The 1,510-nt window shown below is 35.8% G+C and overlaps 1 protein-coding gene across 1 annotated transcript; it reads left to right on the forward strand.

Moving 5' to 3' along the window:
- The first annotated feature begins 620 nt into the window (after window positions 1–620).
- LOC132731034 (tigger transposable element-derived protein 6-like) lies at window positions 621–1,482 on the forward strand. The gene is made up of 2 exons (XM_060717133.1): window positions 621–1,294; window positions 1,326–1,482. The coding sequence occupies exons 1-2, from the start codon at window positions 777–779 to the stop codon at window positions 1,480–1,482; spliced, it is 675 nt and encodes a 224-aa protein (XP_060573116.1). The 5' UTR covers window positions 621–776.
- The last annotated feature ends 28 nt before the right edge of the window (window positions 1,483–1,510 follow it).

Below are 1,510 nucleotides of genomic sequence, written 5' to 3' on the forward strand. Positions count from 1 at the left end.
TATTCCAATTCTTTTCCTCCTTAGCTATGACAACAAGTTGTCTCAGGTGCCAATCCATCAAGCGAGCACCTGAGCATAACCATCAATGATCAGCAAGCCAGCTTGTTAACTTCCTGATATGACAGAATCCAAAGTTCCTGGTGAGATTCAAAAACAGAAGTGAGGGGCACTATGATACTTCAAAGTCAATGACCATAAATTTTGGGAATATCATTATAAAGCCAACACAATAGAGCCTGGTCAGACTGCATGGATGTGCCAGCTGGGCAACAGTCAATCTATAATGATAGGAAAGTCTCATCATGTTCTTTTTTATTAAGGTACTGGTTAAATTGAATCAAATCATTTAAATTTCAATCTCTAGTCATGCAATCAGTTACATCCCAATGTCATCCTTCTAGTTCATTTTTCAAATAAAATCATTATAAACAATTCCAAGAAAAAACACAATCCTTTGACAATGGGAACACAAGAACATGAATTTCTTTGTAAAGCTCAAATTACTAATTAAAGTAAATCTGACATTCTATGTATGCTTCAAGTTCTCTAAAAGCAAATTTCACAACCATAAAAGGAAAAAAAAATATTTTTCAAAATAAAAAAAGTAATATTCTATTTTTCACACTAAATTTAAAAAAGTTATAAAATCAAATTCAAATCACATGTAAAAATTTTTATTGCTGTATGTCTTTATGTATTAATTATTAATTGCAGGAGATGAGCTAGCCGGTGGGAAGCGCTCAAAAGAGAGAATAACGGTAGCATTGTGTGCTTCCATGTCTGGTGAAAAGCTTAAGCCTCTAGTGATAGGCAAGTCCGCCAAACCGAGATGTTTCAGCAGGATAAAACCAGAAAGACTCCCAGTTACATATAGAAACAATAAGAAGGCATGGATGACATCCGAGCTCATGATAGACTGGCTAAAATCGGTTGATCGTCAGATGAAAAGGTCAGGTCGTCACATTCTCATGTTCTTGGATAATGCTCCAGCTCATCCCAAGGTGACTTTAGACAATATCAAGTTAGTATTTCTTCCTGCTAATACTACGTCTGTTGCTCAGCCCATGGACCAAGGGATTATTCAAACCCTCAAACTGAAATACCGTAGTCGTCAGCTTAAATACATTCTAAGTCAAATGGAACATAGTGATAAAGTAGGTTCCACAATTCTTAGGGAGATATCAATTCTTGACGCAATCTACTGGATAAACGGGTCGTGGAAAGAAGTTGAAGCTTCTACTATTCAGAAGTGTTTCGCAAAATGTGGTTTCACTCAATTCAATCAAGTGTGCAGGTAGATAATATTGACTGTGATGAGATAAAAGTGATAATGATGATGATGATGATGAGGTGCCACTTGCAGTTCTAAGACTGAGCAATGAGTTGTTTGGATGTACATTTAGTGACTTAGTGGACATAGATAAAGCAGTTCCAACATTTGACTTAAACACTGTTAACTGGGATAGAAATGCACGGATATGATAAAAGAAATCAGAGACAGTAATAATGA

Source organism: Ruditapes philippinarum, unplaced genomic scaffold (genome assembly GCF_026571515.1).
Source record: "Ruditapes philippinarum isolate M1 unplaced genomic scaffold, ASM2657151v2 ctg13397_1_1_1_1, whole genome shotgun sequence".
NCBI lineage: Eukaryota > Metazoa > Mollusca > Bivalvia > Venerida > Veneridae > Ruditapes > Ruditapes philippinarum.

Coding starts and splice junctions, on each gene's coding strand:
- LOC132731034 (XM_060717133.1), top strand. CDS start 777: ATGTCTGGTGAAAAGCTTAAGCCTCTAGTGATAGGCAAGTCCGCCAAA. Junction 1,295..1,325: donor CAATTCAATCAAGTGTGCAG/GTAGATAATATT, acceptor ATGAGATAAAAG/TGATAATGATGATGATGATG.